Consider the following 21041-nt stretch of genomic DNA (forward strand, 5'->3'; position numbering starts at 1 on the left):
GTATTTTTTTAGTAGAGACGGGGTTTCGCCGTGTTAGCCAGGATGGTCTCGATCTCCTGACCTTGCGATCCGCCCGTCTCGGCCTCCCAAAGTGCTGGGATTACAGGCTTGAGCCCCCGCGCCCGGCCTAGGATTACAAACATCTTGAGTCAAAGCTGGAAACCGAGCAGAAGTCTCTGGGAAAGACCCAAACCTCCTTAAGCTACACACCTCTTTTCCCCATCATGTTTTCCTTCCTTTAGTTTCCGCCAAAATGTGCTCTTGGATTTTTCATATGGACGTATTATGTCCCTCAGGCCTATAAGTATTTGAAAAGGGATCAAAATCTTAGTTTTAACGGCGGACATTTTTATGATGGACTCTACAGCATCCATCAGAATATGTAAGATTATGAGGAATGTCTTCCTGGGTTCCCAGATCTCATGCCACAGAGACCCTTACTTATTCTATGTTTGAATTGTGTTTGAAAAGAAAAAAAAGAAAAAGAAAAAAAATCCTAGCGCTAGCAAGATTGAAAAAAGATAAAAGACGAAAGAAGCCACAGGTTTACTGTGTTTGCTCTTCTACAATATTCAAAAATGAAAAGATCCACAATCAAATTCATATTCGACTGGAATTTCATATCTATTACAGTGACTGCAGAGTGTATCTCACCATGGAAGTTGGAGCACGGCCTTGTGTAAGTCTCACATAGTTTTACTGTGTATGTGCCTATGTGAGAATAAACTACTGTGCATAAAATCTTGCTGTTGAGCCATGTGTGAATTAGCTGTGTGGTGTTACCTCCCTGTTACTACCAGGCCAGTTTAGGATATTATTTCTGTATGTGGCACCAGGATTCGGCCAACGACAGAAAAAGAAAGTGCTCTCCCCGCCAAACTTGCCAATAAAAGTGTTCCACATATCCCAGACTTAGGGTTACCTAAACACCCCGTGTGTAAAGAGAACAAAACCAAAAGCCTCTGGCATAGTCTTATTCCTTGCCAAATTCATCAGAAAGCTGATGGATTCAAATTCCCCCAATATGAAACCCATGTTTACATTATTTCTCTACTTTGATTACTTTTTTTTTTTTTTTTTTTTAAAGACTTTCTAAATAGTTTCCCACTATCGAGGTTTCTGACAGGAAACATTCCTCATTATTTCCCCTTGGCCATTTGAAAAGGAATTTGTTCTTCCTTTTCCTGCATCTCTTAATACTAGTACTACTAACAATAGTAACAACAATAATAAGTACAGTAGGGTTTTTTGTTTTGTTTTTAACTTAAGACATGCTTTCTTGCTCTGGATAGCAAAACATGTTTCACAGAGGCATCTACTGGGGATGACACAGTTGTTAATTCTGGCTGGTACCTCTTGCTTCCTCACGACTGGGGCTACTCAGTGAGTAGCGGGAAGGTTGATTTGCTTTCCCCCCTTTTCTTTTGCTCCTGGGCTCCTTCCCAGATGACGTGAAGGGCCATGAAACAAAGCCCCTTTTCAGCTGTCGGTGTGCATGGAACTGGCTGCGGCTTCCTAGCTTGTCACATCTCCGGTCTGAAGATGATCAAATAATGAGCAACACATCCAGGTTATAGGGAACACGGGAAACACCCCACAGCTGGGTGTACCCCCAGCCCCTCAGAGTGCACATTGGCGTTGTTTGTCCTAGTGGACTTCGGAGTAGGCCAGTGCCTTCTGGTCAGTTCCTCAGTGGTCCACATTCAGCTCTCAAAGGCAGAGCATGCTAATGGGAGGTCCAGGCTTCCGCCTGAGGCCACATACACCCAAAAAGCTCATCTGTTATAGCCTGATATGAAATCGGTTTCTTTCCGCAACTGACCTGACTCACAGAAGGTGAAGCCTGGCTTTTCATAAGTGAGGTTTGGCAGGCAAGGGAGGCAGGAAATCCAGAGGAGAATGAGCCTGTAAAGCATGGCTCCTTCCAGCCCTTGTTACTTCCTCTGCCTGGGTGTAGGGGAGGGTCCCGACTCTTGGCATCTGGGCCCAGCAAGAGTTCAGAGGTTTGGTAGTCTCTGCTTGGTCCATATGCAAAACACATGCATGTGTATACATTATTAATGGCACGGGGGTTCCTGAAACTGAGAGGGAGTAAGGAGACTTCTCATATGCTCTTGGAAGAAGCAAGGAATGAAACTAGTTCAGTAGACTGATTCCCGAGGCTTTGGGGCAGGAACTTTTTCTTTCTCCATATCCCCACAGAGATGGTTCATTTACCCTGGTTTAAGATTTGGCCCTTCAGTGCAGTGCCAACGCAGTTTAAAGAGAAGAAAAGTAATTTCTGATCATTGACTAAGATCAAGGTAAATCATGACACTTACCCTTTCTACGATTTGCCCAGTGACATGTTTTCTTAAACCCAGAAGTGATTTATTTATTTATTTATTTATTTATTTATTTAGAGACGGAGTCTCGCTCTGTCGCCCAGGCTGGAGTGCAGTGGTGCGATCTCGGCTGACTGCAAGCTCCGCCTCCCAGATTCATGTCATTCTCCTGCCTCAGCCTCCTGAGTAGCTGGGACTATAGGCACCCGCCACCACGCTTGGCTAATTTTTTGGTATTTTTAGTAGAGACGGGGTTTCACCATGTTAGCCAGGATGATCTCGATCTCCTGACCTCGTGATCCGCCTGCCGAGGCCTCCCAAAGTGCTGGGATTACAGGCGTGAGCCACTGCGCCGGGCGCCCAGAAGTGATTTATTGATCACAGTAGCCAGAATATATCATACTGAAATAGATTGGCCTGCCACTGTCTTCTCAGGTCTCTCATGATGAAAGTGGCCTGCCTTAAAGTAGACTCAATGTGAATAGGTCTCCATGACCTCTGCCTCACTGCCTAGCACTCACATCCTCACCCACTCTTCCACTCTGGCTTCCCTGCGTTCCTTCAATATGCCAGGCATGCTGGAACCCCGGAGCCTTTGCCCTGGCTGTTCCCTCTGCCTGTAACAGTAATTCCCAGCATCCACGCATGACTAATAGCCTGGCTTCCATTGAGTCTTGATGTTAGGAATGGATATACATGTCTCTATATTGGGAAGCCACAATAAAAACTGATGGTAGAGATGCAAATATGAGCAGAATAACAGGGTGGGGGCAGGGGCAGGGGCAGGGAGAGAGGTCAGTGGAGGACTTGGCACAATAGCCTCTTAAATGGCATAATAGCCTTTTAAATTTTTGGTTAGGAAATCATTCACATCGATAAGTATGGCAGGAAAATGAATCCCTGGAACCTGTTACTTTATGTGGCAAAATGGACTTTGCAGATGTAATTAACTTAAGGGGCTTGAGGTGGGAGGATTTTTCCTGTTTTATCTCAGTAGGCTTGATGTCATTAAAAGGGTCTTTATAACAGGGAAGGAAGCAAGAGTGTCAGAGTCAGAGAAAGAGATGAAATGACGGATGTAGAGGTTGGAATGATGTGGTCAGGAGCCAGGGAAAGCAGGGGGTATCTAGAAGCTGGAAAATACATGGGAATAGGGCTTCCCCTAGATTCTCCAGAAGAAATGTAGCCCTATTGATATCTTGAGTTTGGTCCAGTGAGACTCATTTTAGACTTCTGACATTTGGAACTGTAATATAACGCCTTCATGTTATTCTTATTGCTGTTGTAACAAATAACCACAACACAGTTCTACTAATTTCCTCCTCAAGATAGCTTCTCAATTTTGCCAATACTGGTTACCAAACATACTTAAAGTTTCATTTTGAGTCTCTGACAACTCACATCCCTCTTAATCTGCTTTACTTTTTTCTTGACTTTGTATAGTGCTTATGTTCTGATACACTTTGTAATTTACTTATTGTAATTTACTTATTGATGATGTTTACCATGGGCAGGGATTCTCAACTGTTTTGATATTTATTGATGTATCTTAAACACTGAAAACACTGGCACGTAGTAGATGCTCAATAAGTAATTGTTGACTCAACCAACAAAATGTACTAGAGCATACAAGATTTTCCCAATGTAACATAACTAGCAAGAGGCTGAACCAGGATTTGAACTCAAAATTCATTCCCTGAACCGTCTTCTTTTTTTTTTTTTTTTTTTTTTTTTTTTTTTTTTTTTTTTTTNAACCCAGGAGGCGGAGGTTGCAGTGAGCCGAGATCACGCCACTGCACTCCAGTATGGGCAACAGAGCAAGACTCTGTCTCAAAAACAAATAAATACAACAAAGTAAATTAAATAAAATAATTACAAAATAAAGAAGTTTTTGTTTTGTTTTGTTTTGTTTTGTTTTGTTTTGTTTTGTTTTTGAGATGGAGTCTCGCTCTGTCGCCCGGGCTGGAGTGCAGTGGCCGGATCTCAGCTCACTGCAAGCTCTGCCTCCCGGGTTCACGCCATTCTCCTGCCTCAGCCTCCCGAGTAGCTGGGACTACAGGGGCCCGCCACCTTGCTCGGCTAGTTTTTTGTATTTTTTAGTAGAGACGGCGTTTCACAGTGTTAGCCAGGATGGTCTCGATCTCCTGACCTCGTGATCCGCCCGTCTCGGCCTCCCAAAGTGCTGGGATTACAGGCTTGAGCCACCGCACCCGGCCCCCTGAACCGTCTTCTAGCGGCCACATTGAGGAAGCAATTACCAGGGCTGTGTTCTCAACACAAGTATTCTCCTAACCACAGAATTAAAGGCTGGTGGCCCATGTATCAGTGTCTGTATTTATGAGCCCCTCTTTCAATCTCTTTCTTTTCATATTGTGTTGATACTGTAGCCTCTATTGGTCGCTTTATTTTTTGTTTCCCAAGACAGAATTATGTGGCTTTATCTTTAATGCTGCATTATCAATACTTATAATACATAATATTATGTATTACTCAATATTCATGATTATTAGTGTTACTATTGGTTATTTAATAATGTTTAACTTACATTAGCAGTTGTTACTTTTTTATGATGCTAAATTACTAACAGCTAAAACAATTTCTATATTAAAAAGTATATTTGAGTGCCACTCAAGAGATAATGAGCACCTTACAAAGAAGAAATCTTGTTTCTTACCTTTGCGTCATTAAACAGATCAGGATTTGGAGAATTAAGCCCTAAGTAATCATGTTATTATTTTGATTTCGCCCCTTTTTTCTTACAAAATGGAATACTTTGGTTATCAGAAGCCACTTTAAGCATTTATATATATGTATGTCATAATCCGAATAAAAATAGCATTCATGGAGGTTTCTTTCGGAGCTCTTGGTAAAACACTCCATCGTGGGTCTCTGTCAAGATATCCAAAAACTTTTTCTTGGCTTCTGACTTTGAACAAAGTTTCAGAGTAACAACAAGGCTTCATTGTGCACTGAAATTTCTGTAAGGCAACATTCATTCAAGTGTTGATCCGCATTTCACCATCCAAGAATAACAACAGTTATTTATATAATTTTATCCATGTTTCTGTTTTTTCCTATCCATTTCACCCTTTCACCCCACCCCTGCTGAAACACTGGAGCTTGTTTGGGATGGGGGTGGGGTGCCATGCAGACTATATACACATACAGATGTTTTTCTTTTTCTTTCCCTGGTCTTGCTATGGGATAGACAGACCGGACTTTTTCTTATTAATATTATTTAAAAGTTTGGAATTTATTATCATTTAATCATTTGTAAGTAATGAAATAGGTCTCCATGATAAGGATATGTTTATTGACCAGCAGTTAGCTTTATTCAAATTAGGGTGACCACAGAAGACCAAGGACTATAACATAACGTACAACCCTAAGTGGTTTGATTTAAATAAAAAGGAAGTCCAGGCATTTCAGCTAAAATCCCCACCAAAGGCCAACAACTAGATGGGCATCCATATGACTCACTGAAATTTTCTATGATCTTAAATGGCCATTTGAGTCCATGAAACTATAGGACTAACTATTCAATCCTTATTGAGAAAACTTTGTTAATAGCTTGAATTGAGTTATATGGGATATGAATGTTCATATCTTTATGATAATATATGCCACCCAAGCTACATAACCAGTTATGTTAGCTAAAATACACTAAAGTGTAAAAAATCATAGTTTTCTATTAAAGGAAGTCATGATTGTGCCTAGATTCTTCTAGTATGATATACTATTTTTATTAATTTTTTTGTGATGGAGTCTCACTTTGTCGCCTAATCTGGAGTGCAGTGGCAACCTCCGCCTCCTGAGTTCAAGCGATTCTCATGCCTCAGTCTCCCAAGTAGCTGGGATTACAGGTGCCCACCACTACACTTGGCTAATTTTTTTGAAATTTTAGTAGAGACTGGGTTTCACCATGTTGTCCAGGCTGGTCTTGAACTCCTGACCGCAGGTGATCTGCCCACCTTGGCCTCCCAAAGTGCTGGGACTATAGGCATGAGCCACTGCGCCTGGCCGATATATAAATTTTTATGTGGCTCCATGATCTTCTCTACATTTAATGACAGAGCTGGTGGAGGGGAAGAAAGAGATAGGACTAAGCCAGAGATCAATATACATACTACTATGCTTTGACCCAAAAAAAAAGGAGATTGACTGGTAGGGGAATTAATAGCATGCAGAAGAGCAAAGTGAGTCTGGTCACTGTCATTATTCAAAAACAATGTTTCAGGAGAAGAATTTTACAACTGGATTTGGGGCTGTGGGCAGATAAGTCACAGGAATGATTCTATTGTGCATCCTGAAGTCATCCATCCAGCTAGCAGTCACAGCTGCAGGCTGAAAAGACATTGCCCCTAGAGTGGGGAACTGCCAAAGTCTAGCCAGGATGTTAGGTCAAGAGAAAAGACCTCAGGCACAGGGGAAGCCAGCTGCAGAATCTTAGAGGTGAGTTAGAGAAATACTGGGCTAAGCTGGGTCAACAAAAATAGACATACAGGAAGGAAGCAACTCAGTGGTACTTTGTCTCAGTTTGGGTTCTCCTAGATGCAGGCTGTGAGCCTGTGATTTCAGTGCAAGTAGTTTATAGGGAAGGTGAAGGGAATACTGCTAGAGGAGTAGGAAAGTGAGGCAAAGGAGGGAAGGCATTGAACAAAGGGCATAATACCAAGACAGCTACAGTTTTGGGCAACTGAAGCTTAACCCTGCTGGCAAATTCTGGGAGCTTAGGCAGAATTTATCTCAGAGTTAGTCTACCTAGGGGTGAGGGAGCTGGGGTATTTACACTTCAACATCCCTAATGCTTCCAGTCTGCTGTGTGGGTGGTGACTCAGGCCCAGGACCAAATAAAAAAAACCACTGTCAGAGAAATGAAGGTATTGATAATTGAAAAGTTCATGTCCTTGTCAAACTTGTTTTGAGTCAGCAGACCGAGAGGTTCAGAGAGAACAACTAAAAGGGGGAGGGAAAGGCAAGAGGTGACAACTTATCTGCTGGGAAACACTTCCCACTTCTCCCATGCCCACCACCACCATCAATACTGCAATAGCAGGGCAAGAAGGAGTCTACAGGGGCAACAGACAGTCATGCTAACACCTGTTACTCAGTTGCAACCTCTTCTAGAATTTTCTACAAGGGCATTGGAAGGTTTCATGAGGTCAGGTGCAATAGCCAGGAGCAAACAGAGATCTGAGCCAAGAGAATATAATTAGGAATAAAGTCAAGGGACCCAGATTGGAACTCAAATACTGCTATTAACTAGACTTAATTTGAGGCAATTCATTTTGTACTGCTGTTTTTATTTTCTATGGGAATCATAGAGTATCAATGTTACTTTCTAAGAGTCTTTTAAGGAAAAATTGTGATAATTTTGGCATACAAAACCCTTTGTAAATTATAGTGCACCATAAAATTGTTTTAAAATTGTGATTAATTTGCATTGCTGGCTAAAAATAGTGTCAACTCTATTGTCTATACCTATAAACTGGCTTAAAAAGGGATATTTGAATATGAACACATTTTTTTCCCTTGAAACACATTTGTTTGTATAAACACAGCCTAAGATGTAAAATAAAATTTACATCACTGATTAAGACCACTAGCGTATAACATTGTCTAGAGTCCTACATTAAAATATGGAAAATATGCATGCAATTGACTTATAGATGAATGAGGAGTGAACAGCGAATTGATTTGAAAAGGGTAACATTTTTCATTGAATCACTGGAAAGATATTTCTAACTTTGGCAAATTTCTGGTTTTATGCATTGCTTATTTTAGGATGAAAAATTTTGAAACCAGTACTTTATCATTTTCTCCTGAGGAAAATTTTGGAGACAACAGTGGACTTGCTGCATATGTGGCTAAAGCGATAGACCCATCTATCAGCTGGGAAGATATCAAATGGCTGAGAAGACTGACGTCATTGCCAATTGTTGCAAAGGGCATTTTGAGAGGTTCGTTTATTTCTCTACTTGAATTCGTACTGATGTTATGATCCTTTGTGGATATGGTCTTCATATTCTTAAAGGAAAATAACAAGGAAATATTAACATGGAAATTGAGAGAGACATTCCAACTCTCAATTCTCTCTTTTCATGTTAGTGAGTAAATATTTCTTCATTCTTAGGTAATATTCTGAAGCAGAGCTAAACTCTCATGAAGTAGAAAGTTAGCCTTGTCAAAGAATTGGGATGCCATTGCCTTATTTCAGAGCTGTTACTGAAGCATAAAGCCTGGCAAGATCTTGGTAGAACATCACGAGTTCATTGCTTTGCCTGAAAGCTACAACAGCTGCTCTCAGACCAAAGAGAAACCCCAAGGAGATATTTTGACAGACAGACTTGTTTTAAGAGCTTTCCCTCTTTTCCTTGTGCTCCCTCCAGTACAAATGGCTAGGACTAATTTTTGAGTGTGGTCAAACCCACATCACCTCTCTGAAGAGAATGGCTGACTAGTATGGTCAAATGCTCAATTATCAAGCCATGGGTAACAAGAAACTTAACTATTTCCTCCAGCATCCCCATATATTCAGATCCCACAGGGAGGTACCAATGACTATAATAATTTTGGAGTGTAAATGTGTTTACCCACAAAAATGTTTTCTTGCGTTTGAAAACACTTTTTTTTTAGTGTGGTTATATAGATAACTGCCAAAACTTTTTTCTTTTTTCTTTTTTTTTAACTGAAATGTTTGAGTAAGTGACTTTGGGATGAGAGTCTGTCCATTAATGTATGTCTATTAAATGACTTTGAATCAAAACTTTTTCATAGATTTTACTTGAACGTGTCTGAGTTATGTGATCCCTATTTATAAAGTTCTACCTACTTTGACTATTTAATTTTATGTCTGAAGAAATGAGCTTATAAAAGTGAAAGAAATAAGCCCAGTGCAGCATTTAAGTAGTGGAGATATGTTTAAATCCAGATGTTCTTATTCTGTGCTCAAACAAATTAAAGTAGTTTTAAAAATCGATATATAAGGCCGGGTGCGGTGGCTTCAAAGCCTGTAATCCCAGACACTTTTCGGGAGGCCGAGACGGCGGATCACGAGGTCAGGAGATCGAGACCCGGATCCTGGCTACACGGTGAAACCCCGTCAATCTACTAGAAAAACACAAAAAGACTAGCCGGCGAGGACGGGCTGTGGTGGGGGGGGGGGGCGCCTGTAGTCCCCAGCTAACTCGGAGGCCTGAGGCAGGCAGAATGGCATAAACGCGGGAGCCCCGGAGCTGCAGTGAGCTGAGACCGGCCACTGCACCTCCAGCCCGGGCAACAGAGCAGACTCCGTCTCAAAAAAAAAAAAAAAAAAAAAAAAAAAAAAAAAAAAAAAAAAATAAATTGTACATATGCGCAGAGCATATAGTGATGTTTCAATACCTGTAATGTATAGTAATCATATCAGGGTAATTAGCATATCCATCATCTCAAACATTATTCTGTACTTCTAAAAAAATTGTTCACTGTTTCCTACTGATCATTGTACTAGTTCAAAATTTCTGTGGATTATGCTTCAATGAATATGTATTGGTTTGGTTTACAGACACCTTTAAACAATGGTTTCACTTCCTTTACTTGCATCCGTGTTGTCATCCATGATTACTAGTGCTACTTATTGTGGTCGCATTCAACTGTGGGGACTAAATAATATTAACCTGAAGGTTCTGTGCCATTCATTTACGTATCCATTCATCCATTCTCTTATTCACTCACTCATTCATTCCATAAATATCGTAATTACTGTGTGCTAAAATATTTTTATAAAATAAAATAATCTTAGATCCTTGGATAAAAAGACAGTCTATTCTTGTAGGAGACAGATATATAAGCAAGCATTTTGGGTGAATAAAATGTTATATAGAAATCTGTGCAATGTAAGGGCATGGCTTAAAAAAGAATATGGACAATAATATAAGAGTGAGTTAGAAAACACTTTTCAGAATGAAAGATGATGCTTGAATTTTGCCATGATATCAAGCCAATAGACTCTATTTCAGACTGAAATACTGGCAGAATAAAGGAATTATGCATAACAATTTATAAAACATGTAAACCATTTAGAGAATTTAGGCTTTAAAGTGGCTGAGAACCACTGAAGTGTCTTGATCAGAGAAACAACCTCATCAAATAAGCATTTTACAGAAATCATGCTTTGCACAATGGACCTAATGGATGGAGGTGGCAAAATTGTGGTCAGGGAAGACATTTAGGAACTGTTGTTGTCCAGAAAAGAGATAATTGTAGAGATGACTTAGAGTAATGGCAGGGAGGGGACTGAGAAGGTATAATTAAATTAGAAAATTAAGACAGTTAATCACAGAGAAGGCCCAGGGGATCTGGCTTTAAAACACTAGGGAAGAATAAAAATTTAGTCTTGTTCCATAATTGTTTCAAATAAGGAACAAAGATAAGAAGGAAGTCATTTTATTTTTTAACCACCTTTTCAATTTAGGATTTCCAGTGTATATCATTTTCTACAACTTTGTCCCCTAAGATATGATGCAAACAATTGAATTAGATTTACCATCACATGTTATGTTGAAAAATATTTTGGTTTCTAGAACTTCATTCTGCTATCACTTTAGCTAGGACCACTGCCACTACCACCACCATCACCACCACTACCACAACCTCCATTACCAGGACAACCACCACCACTGCCACCACCACCACTGCTATCACCATCACCACTCCCGTCACCACCATCACCACTCCCATTACCACCATGACCACCACCACCACCACCATAACCACAATCTCCATCAACACCACCATTACCAGGACAACCACTGCCACTACCACCACCACCAATCCCATTATCACCATGACCACAGCCACCATCAACACCACCATTACCAGGAACAACCACCACCACTATCACCACCACTACCACCACTACTCCCATCACCACCATGACCACCACCACGACCAGCACTATAACCACAACCACCATCAACACCACCATTACCAAGACAATCACCACCACCTCCACCACCACCACCACTATCACCACTACCACCACCACCACTCCCATCACCACCATCACCACCACTACCACCATCACCATCACCTCTCTTTTCTTCTCATCCATATGGATTTCTTGCTTGTTTCTAAATGTTTTTGTGACATTTTACACATAGTAGATAGTCCAAATATTTATTTACTGAACTTCTTGATGAAAACTATGAGTCTATCTAATTAGAGAAAGCTCAAAAAAAAAAAAAAAAAGGAGAGATGGGACATTTGACATTTAAAGGGAAATAACTTATTTATACATGTACAGTTTACATTGTCTAGTTTTCTGTAACCATTTGGTTTTTTATTTAACAAACAAGAATCATCTCTATGACAACAATTGCACCAAGTAACACATATGCTCAATTTGGATCGGAAGGGAGCGGTGGCGGGGCCAGTTCTGGGAAATCCAATTTTCTCCATTTCACAGGTCCTCATCCAGAAATCACATGGGTTGACTAAGAGTCACCCATCCTCTTTCATTTTCCTTTTTCAGAAAAGTACAGATTATATTTGCAGGAACATGAAGCCATGAGCAACTGTGAAGATCTAGACCAAACATCTGACTGTCCCACCATTTTAAGAATTATATTTTAATGAATGCAAATTGGAATGGAAGATGTAATCTCTTACTGTGTGTGGTTAAACTGACCTTAGAGAACGTCAATGCAAGCTCCTAACATGTACTTGAGACAGGATTTGGTCTTTGTCAGAACTCACACTAGCAAACAAATGGCTTTTTTGAGCAAAAGCATAGTGCTTTTAGAGTTTTTTTCTTTTCTTTTAATTTTTTTTGAATTAGGCTGTCTCACTTCCATTGTGGTTTTGTGTTTCTGAGAAACTTTTCTCTAGTCAGCTCTTCATATACAGGCATACCCCAGAGACATTGTGGATTCAGTTCCGGACCACCACGGTAAAACAAGTCACATAAATTTTTTGTCTTCCCAGTGCATATGAAAGTTATGTTTTTGCCATACTGTAATCTATTTTGTGCAATAGCGTTATGCCTAAAAAAATGTATATACCTTACTTAAAAAATAAGTTACTCCTAAAAAATGCTAATCATCATCTGAGCCTTCAGCGAGTTGTAGTCTTTTTGCTGGTGGAGGGTCTTTTCTCGGTGTCGACGGCTGCTGACTGAACAGGGTGGGGGTTGCTGAAGGTTTAGGGTGGCTGTGGTAACTTCTTAAAATAAGTCAAGGAAGTTTGATGCATTGATTAACTTTTCCTTTTAGGAAAGATTTATCTGTATCATGAGAAGCTATTTGATAGCATTTTACCCACAGTACAACTTTTTCAACATTGGAGTCAGTCCTCTCAAACTGCCGCTGCTTTATATGTGAAGTTTATGTGATATCTAAATCCTTTGTTGTTATTTCAGCAATGTTCACAGCATCTTCACCAGGAGTTGATTCCATCCCAAGAACCACTTCCTTTGCTCATTGATAAGAAGAAACTCTTCATTCATTTAAGTTTTATCACATGATTGCAGCAATTTAGCCACAGCTTCAGGTTCCACATCGAATTCAGTTCTGTTACTGTTTCTGCCACATCAGCAGTGACTTTCTTCACCATACTCTTGAACTCCTCAAAGTCATCCATGAGGGCTGGAATCAACATCGTCCAAATTCCTGTTAATGTTGATATTTTGACCTCCTCCCACAAATCACAAATGTTCTTAACGGCATCTAGGATGGTGAATCCTTTCCAAAAAGTTTTCAATTAATGTTGCTCAGATTCATCAGAGGAATCATTAACTATAGTATCTATAATCTTATGAAATATATTTCTTAACTAATAAGACTTGAAAGTCAAAATTACTCCTTGATCCATGGGCTATGGAGTGGAGGTTGTGTTAACAGGCATAAAACATTAATCTTTTGTGTTTTCCACCAGAGCTCATGAGTCACTAGGTGCATTGTCAGTGAGCAGTGATATTTTGAAAGAAATCTTTTTTTTTTCTGAGCAGCTGTCTCGACACTGGGCTTAACATATGTAGTAAACCATGCTGTAAACAGATGTGCTGTCATCCAGACTTTGTTGTCTTATTTATAGAGCACGGGCAGAGTAGATTTGGTAAAATTTTTGGATTATACTTTGAAGCCATGCATTGACTTCTCCTCTCTAGCTATGAAAGTCCTAGATGGCATCTTCTTCCAGTATGAGGAAGGCTTGTTTGGAAGAAGATGCCATACAGCCTGTTTCATCTACATTGAAAATATATTGTTCAACGTAGCCACCTCCATCATTTTCCTAGCTAGATCGCCTGGATAACTTGCTGCAGCTTTTCCATCAGCATTCAGCTGCTCCATTTTGCACTTTTATGTTATGGAGATGGCTCCTTTCTTTAAACCTCAGAAATCAACCTCTGCTAGCTTCATACTTTTTTTCTGCAGGTTCCTCACCTCTCGCAGTCTTTATAGAATTGAAGAGAGTTAGGGTGTTGCTCTGGATTAGGCTTTGGTTTAAGGGAGTGTGGTGGCTGGTTTGATCATCTATCCAGACCACTCAAACTTTCTCCCTATTAGCAATAAGGCTGCTTTGCTTTCTTATCATTCCTGTGTTCATTAGCGTAGTAGCTTTAATTTCCTTTAAGAACTTTTGCTTTGCATTCACAACTTAGCTGTTTGGCACAAGGAGCCTAGCTTTTGTCCTGTCTTGGCCTTTCACATTCCTTTCTCACTAAGCTTAATAATTTCTGGTTTTTAATTTAAAGTGAGAGGTATGTGACTCTTCCTTGAGCACTTAGAAGCCATTGTAGAGTTATTAATTGGCCTGATTTCAATATTGTTGCTTCTCAGGGAATAGGGAGGCCTGAGGACAGGGAGAGAGATGGGTGAATGGCCAGTGAGTGGAGCAGTCAGAACACACATATTTATTAAGTTCCACATTTTAAAGGCGATGGTTCATGGTACTCCCAAGCAATTACAATAGTAACATCAAAGATCACTAATCACAGATCACTGCAACAGATGTAACAATAATGAAAAAGTGTGAAATAGGGTGAGAATGACCAAACTGTGACACAGGGATACAAAGCAAGCACATGCTGTTAGAAAAATAGTGCTGGTACACTTGCTTGATGCAGGGTTGCCACAACGCCACTAGAGCATTGTATATACCTTAATTAAAAATACCTTACTCCTAAAAAATGCTAATTATTATCTGAGCCTTCAGTGGGTTGTCGTCTTTTTGCTGGTGGAGGGTCTTTCCTAGATGTTGATGGCTGCTAACTGATCAAGGTGGTGATTTTCAATTTCTAGAAAACTCAGTAGCTGCAAATTGCTATAAAGCAAAGTGCAATAAAACAAGGTATGCCTGTATACATTGTTCAAGATACTTTAAAAAAAATTCACTTAATGTTCCTGGATTGTGTTTAAAATTGCTGTCATGTGTCTGGGATTTAGTTACTACTCTCCTCTAAGTCAGAACAGATTTCTAGACCAAAATCTCCAACGGTGTGAAGGCTGAGCTCAAATCTTGAGTACTTACATTTCACTTTTATATTTTAAATTAAATATGGAAATAAAATATTAGTGAGATAGCAAACAGTGCCACTGCCCATTGATGACTGTGTTTCTCAATCAATGTACTTAATGGCAAATTCATAAATATGGAATGCCACACTCTTAAGTTCTAAGAATTAATAAAAATATCCAAGATTCATGAACATTTTGCTAAGTGGGAATATTTTGGCCCTTTCATTAAGGCAAAATTGCTTTTCTCTCTGTGTTAAAATAAAATGTAAAACTGTGGACAAGGCTGCATAAGCAGCTAATAAAAGGGCCTTATATCTGGCTATAAATTTTCCTTATTGTCTTTGCTTCTCTAGAAATTCACAGTCCTATCCTCTGAGCAAATCATTCTGTCATTTCTCCCTATATTCCCAATACTACCTGCAGAATATAAAAAACCACTTGAAATGATGGCAGATAACAGACTGTTACTTAAGAAACATTTAATTCAAATGGGAGGCACTTTATCATTATAATCCCAACTAGGATGAAACTGTTATAAACACAACTCAAACAGAGTTGCTAAATGCATCCTGCAAATAAATCTTTCTCCACCTAGTCATCATCTTAGTTTATACTCCCTACACCATCAGAGGAAAAGAGTAATAATAGTTAATATTTATCTGAGTGTTCGACATGTGTCGGGCACTTTCTAAACACACATTCAACTCATTAAATCCACAAGCTCATCATATGTGGATCGGTATCCTCATTTTGTGGCTTAGGACTATAATGCACAGAGAAGTTAAGTAACTTGCCACTTACACAGCAAGCAAGCAGCAGATGTGGGATTTAAGTCCAGGTGGTCCGATGACTTAGTCTAAACAGTGAATCACTTCTTCCTCCTGTACAGGATCTGTTTACTGGTAATATTTGACTTCTCATAATGCAGGTTGTAGCTACATGGTGGCAGACATAGGAATATAAACTGGAGAACTATACATATGCTCAATTATGAGGTTTGAAAAAATACCATTGTCTATGTTTTTTAAGTGTTTTTTTTTTTTTTTTTACATTTGACTTGAAGTTTAGTATCATGTACATAACTAGATAACCAGAGCAAACCATGGCAATTCAGAATATAATTTTACACTGTTTACTAAGGTTGTTTATGACTACACCTAGGTTTTTAAAATAAATACCATGCTATGTCTATTAGGATAGGTAAGCTCATGGAAACATTGAAGGTGAGCTGTGCAATATGGCAGCCACTAGCCACATGTGGCTATATAAGTTAATTAAAATGAAATAAAGGCAAAATTCCAGTTTCTTAGTCACACTGCCACATTTCAGTTGGTCAGTGGCTACATGACTAGTGGTACTGTATGATGGAAGTCCACAGATCTAGAACATTTTTATTATCACAGAAAGTTCTGTGGTAGTTCATTGAGGCCCTATCTTTAGGGAATCATTTATGAAATATGTTTGAGATGAAAATGTATTGGGCTTCTAGTTTCAAATGATGGACTGAGTACATATGAATCCTCTCGTTAAAGCCAACACCCCATTAAAATTAAAGAATGGAAATGCAAATATGTATACACTAATGACAGCAAAGCAAAGGAAGATGAGGGACAGAAACAGCAGAGAAAGTTTAGGAAACTTTTGAAAGCATGATGATAGCAGGAAACATACAGAAATCTGTACCTTGAAATAGGCTTTCAGGAAATCCTGGAGGACGTAGGGGTTGATTATGTAATAGAATGCTTGAGAAGTTGTAGGTATATAGTCTTCAAGGATGGCAGAGAGGGTAGTGAAGACTAAATGCAAGGGGACTGACTGAAGATCAATATAGGAAGCGATCATGCCTGCCAGCAATCCTGCTCCCAGTCTACTTCTTATGCAACAATGGACACTTGGCACTGACTTCTCAATAATAAAGTAGCTGATCCTTTCTAAAGAAATGAATGAATGACTGGGATGAAATGTGGGTGGGTGACATTTCCAATATGACGTGATGCTGTCCTCATTCTGACACTTGAGGAGCTCACAGTCTAATTGCCTCTTAGTTGACATTCCCTGCATTTTCTTACATAGAGTTCCAAGAAAGAATTTCCACTCCAGCCAAGGACTTGGCAAGAATGAAACTAATTTACAAAACAGGGCAGTTCCTCAATCTTTCTTCCTTAAATATAAATGGAAAATTTAGCATCACTAGGCATATCAGAAACACCAAAACATAAAAAATCAAGATGAATCTATAGAAAAGCTTATTCCAGGAAAAAGAGATGAAACAAGAAAAGGAACTTTAAAAAATCCAAATGAGAGACTCAAAAAAGTTGAAAATATAAATAGGAAGAGTCTGCCATGAAAAGAAAATTAGAACATAAAGAAGAGTTCCCAATGATTAGAAAAATGACTTCTGATTTTTTTTTAAAAGGGGAAATTGAATATATAAAAGAGCTCTCAAAGATTAAAAACATGATTGCTGAAATGACTGAAAGGCTGAGCAATAAAGTCAATGACATTTCCCAAAGGGTAAAACAACAATGAGAACAATAAGATAAATAGAAAGAAAAACTTATTACATGAATGTACATGAAGACCACTTTAAAATGTACAATATCCAACTGATAGGAGTTTCAGGTAGAAAAGTAAAAGAAAGAGGCCTAGAGGAATTTATTAAAGACCAACAATTTCTGAATGCTGTTGTTGTAAGTCATTAGAGTGAGAAAACAAATCACAACTTATCACGTTGGTTATGAAATTTCAGAAAAATAATGTGTATAGATAAACTAAACATAAAAGTGTTTACTTATAAAATAATTCAAATCAGACTGGCATCAGTCCTTGCATCAGCAATGGGTACTAGAAGACAATGGACTGATGTCTTTAAGGTTCTGAGGAAAATCGTTTTTCCACCTAGATTATTATACCCAATCCAATTGTCATTCACACACAAGAGAAGCTATTTAGGTGGTCTGTAAGTTTACCTCCCTTGGGTCCTTTTTAAGAAAGTTACAAAGGAATCTACTACAAACAAATGAGAATATAAACCAAATGAGGGCATACTCAGACTGCAAGATATTCGACTCAGTGAGAATAAGAGCAAATTCAAAGCTGAAGGCAGACATTATGTCTTGTGAGTAACCACAACAGAATGGATCAGCAAGGCAGAGGGCTCCAGGGATTATCTCCAGGGGGAGAATAAAGTGACCTAATAGGTCAGATCAAATAATTGAAATTTTGAAGAACTTGATAATATTCTGAAGTCTGACAGTAAATGGAAAAAAGAAAAGAAAGGCAATTAGAAATCTAATCTAATCCTAATCACCTCCCAAAGACCCCATCTCCAAATGCCATCACATTGGTGATAAGGGCTTCAACATGAAAATTTTGAGAGGATTTAAATATTTAGTCTATAACATATAGGCTTAACAGTTTCCTATACCTATAATTTTAGAAGAAAAATATCACTATCATCATTCGAAAAAAGTAAGAATAGTTGAAAAATAGCCTTGTATAAAACAAAGTTTGGAAAATGATAGCATATAATTTAAAAAATAATTATCTTATCTTTTAAAATAATTCTTAGTCAAGTCTGCCCATTATCTCCATTGCTGAATTTGTACAGATTAGCAATGACCTATATCCATTTGCTTAAATTTCCAAGGCCTGATTTTTACTACACTCTTGAACCGATTGGTTTTGCTTAGTATTGCATTTTGAATGTTAAACCTGAGAACCAGTGTTGTTTTCATGATTCTTTTAGCAAATGGTTTGTTACTAGGACATGCTAAAAATAATAGTTTAGAATATAAAATATGTTTTTAAATGTTGCAAATAGATTTAAGGGAACAGTAATCTATTTTAAGCTGAACTTTCAGAAAAAATTAATATATTTAAAAATCATGATTAGGTTTAATATTACTTTTTTATATCTTTCTTTCTTTTCTTTTTTTTTTTTTTTTTTGATGGCCAGTCTTTTCTGTCTTTGGCTGGAGTGCAGTTGCTGTGTGCTGGCCTACTGCAACTCCGCCCCTCCCAGTCAAACGATCTCCTGCCTAGACTTCCTGAGTAGCTGGGACTACAGGCAACCTGGCCCACCCAAGCCTGGTAATTTTTTTTTTTTTTTGTATTTTTAGTAGAGATAGGGTTTCACCATGGTGGTCAGGCTGGTCTTGAACTCCTGACCTCGTGATCCACCCGCCTTGGCCTCCCAAAGTGCTGTGATTACAGGCATGAGCCACCGTGCCTGGCCAATTTTTTATACATTTAAATGAGCAAACATATATTTAATTATAGAACAATATTACTTAAAATTGTTACTAAAGCTATTACGACTTTGTATTAAAGATTGTTTTTTGAAATAGGTTTGTCCACTGTCTGTTACATTAACAGTGCTTGCCATTTTTATGTGCTTTTTTGCTATCCAAATTGTTGAGGAATAATTTTGCTAAATGATAAAGTGGTATAATCTTATTTATTAAAAATACTTAGCAAGAGTACACCCTTATAAAGATAAATACATTTTATGTCAATGTATTATCTATTGATACTTTTATATATTTTACAATTAAATTGCCGTCAGTGGTAACATTTTGTTGTTCTTGGCCTAGAAAACTACCACTACTATTCTAGCGCTAACCCTAGGGTATACTTTTATGCTAAGATTATTGACCCAGGTATGCAGGTGGGAGTCAGCCTCCATTTGACTGGAATGTGGAGGCCTCTAAACCCAAGCCGCATGTTAAGTTACAGTTTCCCTAAGATGCTTGTTTTACTCTCTCCAGGTGACGATGCCAGGGAGGCTGTTAAACATGGCTTGAATGGGATCTTGGTGTCGAATCATGGGGCTCGACAACTCGATGGGGTGCCAGCCACTGTGAGTTTTGGCAGATGCTGCAATTTCCTTTTGGAGTTCCCATTTCCATCACTGTGTTACTATCTCTATGTCTGCCTCCTCTTTGTGTGTAGTTTGTGTGATCAGTCAAGGTGAAATACGTGCAAATATGTGAGATCTTGGATTTTAAGTTTAGTGGCACATAACTACCCAAATTAACAAATATATTTATGTTTAATTAGCCCAGTGCATTTCTTTGTAACCTATGAAAGTCTCTATTAAATAATAAGACATTTGTGGGCAAGGATTATTCTGGAATTCACAGATACACCAGTAATTATGTAAACTGGAGTGTGAAAGAAAGGATTATGCCATGAATGTCCAAAGACATGAACTAGCAGAGAATTGTGGGAATTCAAAGGCTGTGGTAGAATCTGAGATCATCGGTACAACTGAGACAAGAATTCAGGAGAAGGGACCTATTGGAATTTCCTGTGGGGTGGCGGTTGAAAAGCTGCAGAGAAACAGTGGCGAGTTGGGAAAAGGAGAAAAAAGCTTAGGCCCAGGCAAGGGGAAGTGAGCTGTAAGCAGGCTACTCTGGCTGGGTTGTGAACCACCTTGGCTGCATATTGGAATCATCTGGGAACTTTAAAGACTCCTGATCTGCTCCCCAGGTCTATTTATCAGAATCTCTGGTTGGGGCTTGGGAGTGTATAGGCACTAGTATTTTTTTAAAGCTATCAGGAGCTTCCAACATGCATCTTTGGTTTTCATGCACTGGAGTAGGCAAATCAGAATCCAAAATCTAGGTATAAAAGTGAACCAAACTGGCCTGAAAGGTGTGGGACTGAATGGAACTGTATCGAAGAGCAATTAGAACCTGAAGATCCTAAAACCATGAAAACTGACAGACTCTTAGAGCAGATTTTAAGATCAGGGACTGGGAGTCCAGAAATGGATGCAAAGCCATGGAGATGGACACATTTCCTGGGGTGGATTTTATGGATCCGTGATCCAGAATGGGGGCCAGGAGCCATTGGTGGAGTGCTATCAAGTGGTTCCCTCACGTGCTGTCCACTTGTGGGGATCTGGCCAAGCCTCTTGTAGATGGGACAATGATGTTGCAGATACTTTTTGCTTCTGCTCTGGCCCCATGTGGCCCCCTCTTTGCAGTGTGATAAGCCTAAGTGTAAAATGGCAAAGAGTGAGATGTGCTCAGGGAATACTAAATAATCCATCTTGTTTGCAGTGTCTGATGCTGTAACCGCCCAACCAGCTCTCCTTGTCCACCGTATAGACAGAGCCCATTTATCAAGACAGGGGAATTGCAATAGAGGAAGAGTTTAATTCATGCAGAGCCAGCTGTACTGGGAGCCTGGAGTTTTATTATTACTAAAATCA

At 39.1% G+C, this 21041-nt stretch overlaps 1 protein-coding gene across 1 annotated transcript in view; it reads left to right on the top strand.

The window, feature by feature from the left end:
- HAO1 (hydroxyacid oxidase 1) overlaps positions 1-21041 on the top strand; it is a 62240-nt gene that overhangs the window by 28622 nt on the left and 12577 nt on the right. Inside the window, 2 exon segments of the mRNA XM_017877641.1 lie at positions 8109-8284; positions 19591-19682. Of these exon segments, the coding sequence (XP_017733130.1) occupies positions 8109-8284; positions 19591-19682 (268 nt within the window).

The sequence above is a fragment of the Rhinopithecus bieti genome, unplaced genomic scaffold (genome assembly GCF_001698545.2).
Source record: "Rhinopithecus bieti isolate Rb0 unplaced genomic scaffold, ASM169854v2 scaffold_65, whole genome shotgun sequence".
NCBI lineage: Eukaryota > Metazoa > Chordata > Mammalia > Primates > Cercopithecidae > Rhinopithecus > Rhinopithecus bieti.